The sequence below is a fragment of the Nannospalax galili genome, unplaced genomic scaffold, assembly GCF_000622305.1.
Source record: "Nannospalax galili isolate Female #2095 unplaced genomic scaffold, S.galili_v1.0 scaffold369, whole genome shotgun sequence".
Lineage (NCBI taxonomy): Eukaryota > Metazoa > Chordata > Mammalia > Rodentia > Spalacidae > Nannospalax > Nannospalax galili.
Genome location: NW_008360318.1, coordinates 2,421,727 through 2,423,437, shown reverse-complemented (window position 1 = coordinate 2,423,437; position 1,711 = coordinate 2,421,727). Strand labels below are relative to the sequence as shown.

Here is a 1,711-nt window from a genome sequence, read left to right as displayed (position 1 = left end):
GACTTGATGCTCTGCTGGTGGTTTCCCTTGACACAGTTGCTCATGATGAGTTTTCCAGCTTTGAATTTGGGAAAGGATTTGATTATTGGACTCACCTGACCATCGGAATGGCGGAACTGGGCAACACGCTATCACAGTACCTCGTGAGTCGTTGAAAAATTCCAAATGGCGTGAAAATTAAGTTGGAATCCTGGTAGTTCCAAAGACTGCTTTTATTTGTTCCACTAAACTAAATGCATGGTATTTAGTATATTAAAAAGTGCAAAAGACCACAACACTGTATTTTTTTCCCAGAATTTTCAAGCATTATAATAGGTATGTTTTTGTTTATTAGATAGTAAAACTAAGATTTTTCAAAATGCGTTTGGTTTTGTTATTATGATAAAAATGCAACATTTGCCATCAACAATTTCAAGTATACAGCATATAGTTGTATTAGTTAATTTGCTTGTTGTTGCAACAAAGTACCCAACAAAAGTAACTTAATGAAGGATTTATTTTGGCTCACAGTTGGAGGACACAGTCCCTCCTAGTGGGGAAGTCACACGGCCGGACCTGGAAGCAGATGGTCACAATTCATCTGTAGTCAGGAAGCAGAGAGTGATGAACTTTGCTGCTCAGTTCACGTTCTCAGTTTTACTTAGTTCAGGACTCTAGCCCATGGAATGAGGCTGCAGCAGCACAGTTAGCGTGGGTCTTCCCACCTGAATGAACCAAGTCTAGAAAGTCACTCAGACAGGCCCAGAGGTTTGTTTCCATGGTGATTATAAACTTATCAAGCTGACAATCAGGACTGACCATCACAATAACTGTAGGCTCATGACTATGCAAAAGAGCTCCAGAAAAATTTCATTTTACAAGACTGATACTCTGTAAAGTGTTGAACAGTGATTTGACTTCTATCTGCCCCTACCCCACAGTGCCCAGCAACTACCATTCTACCTCTGTCTCCAAATGAATTGTTCCTTATATTGGAATCATGCAGTATTTGTCCTATTATGACAGGCTTGCTTTACTTAATGTCCCGGAGGCTTGTCACACTGCAGCGTGTATAACTTTCTCTTCTTTGCCGCATTACCTTTATCCATTCATCCATCAATTGACATTTAGGTCACATTTACCTCTTAGCCAATAGGAATAATGCTGTGATGAATCATATGAGCAAACTCTTCAATATAAATATCTATCTTTCAGTTGTTTTGGATATATGCCCACATGGGATTGCTTGATCTTATGATAATTCTGGTTTTAATTTCGTTTTCTCTTGAGACGAGGTCTACAGTATAGTCCTTGCTGATCTGGAACTTTTTATGTAGACCAGGCTGGCCTTAAACTCACAGAGTTCTGCCTGCCTTGGTCTCCTAAATGCTGGAATTAAAAGATGTGTGCTGCCATGGCTGACTCTGTTTTTAGTGTTTTGCAGACACTACGTACAGTTTTCCATATTTCACAAGCTCCAGTTTCTCCACATTTTCACTGATAGTTGTTTTGTTCCCTTCCTCTCTCCCTTCCTCCCTACTTCACCTCCTCCCTCTTTTCCTTTGTTTCTCTCTCCCTTTCCTCATCCCTTCCTTTCTTTGCTGGTGGCCATCCGAACAGGTGTGAGGTAACATAACACTGAGCTTTTGATTGACACTCAGAACCTTGTATTTTGTCTTTTTGTATCGTTTCATTCATGTTGTCTCACTAATGAAATGAGTGCACATGGAAC

General features: G+C 40.1%; 1 protein-coding gene across 1 annotated transcript in view; it reads left to right on the top strand.

The window, feature by feature from the left end:
• Col6a5 (collagen type VI alpha 5 chain) overlaps positions 1-1,711 on the top strand; it is a gene marked incomplete at its 5' end in the record, with an annotated part of 116,700 nt that overhangs the window by 17,928 nt on the left and 97,061 nt on the right. Inside the window, one exon of the mRNA XM_008825117.3 lies at positions 1-143. Coding sequence (XP_008823339.2) covers positions 1-143 — 143 coding nt within the window. The remainder of the gene's footprint in view (positions 144-1,711) is intronic.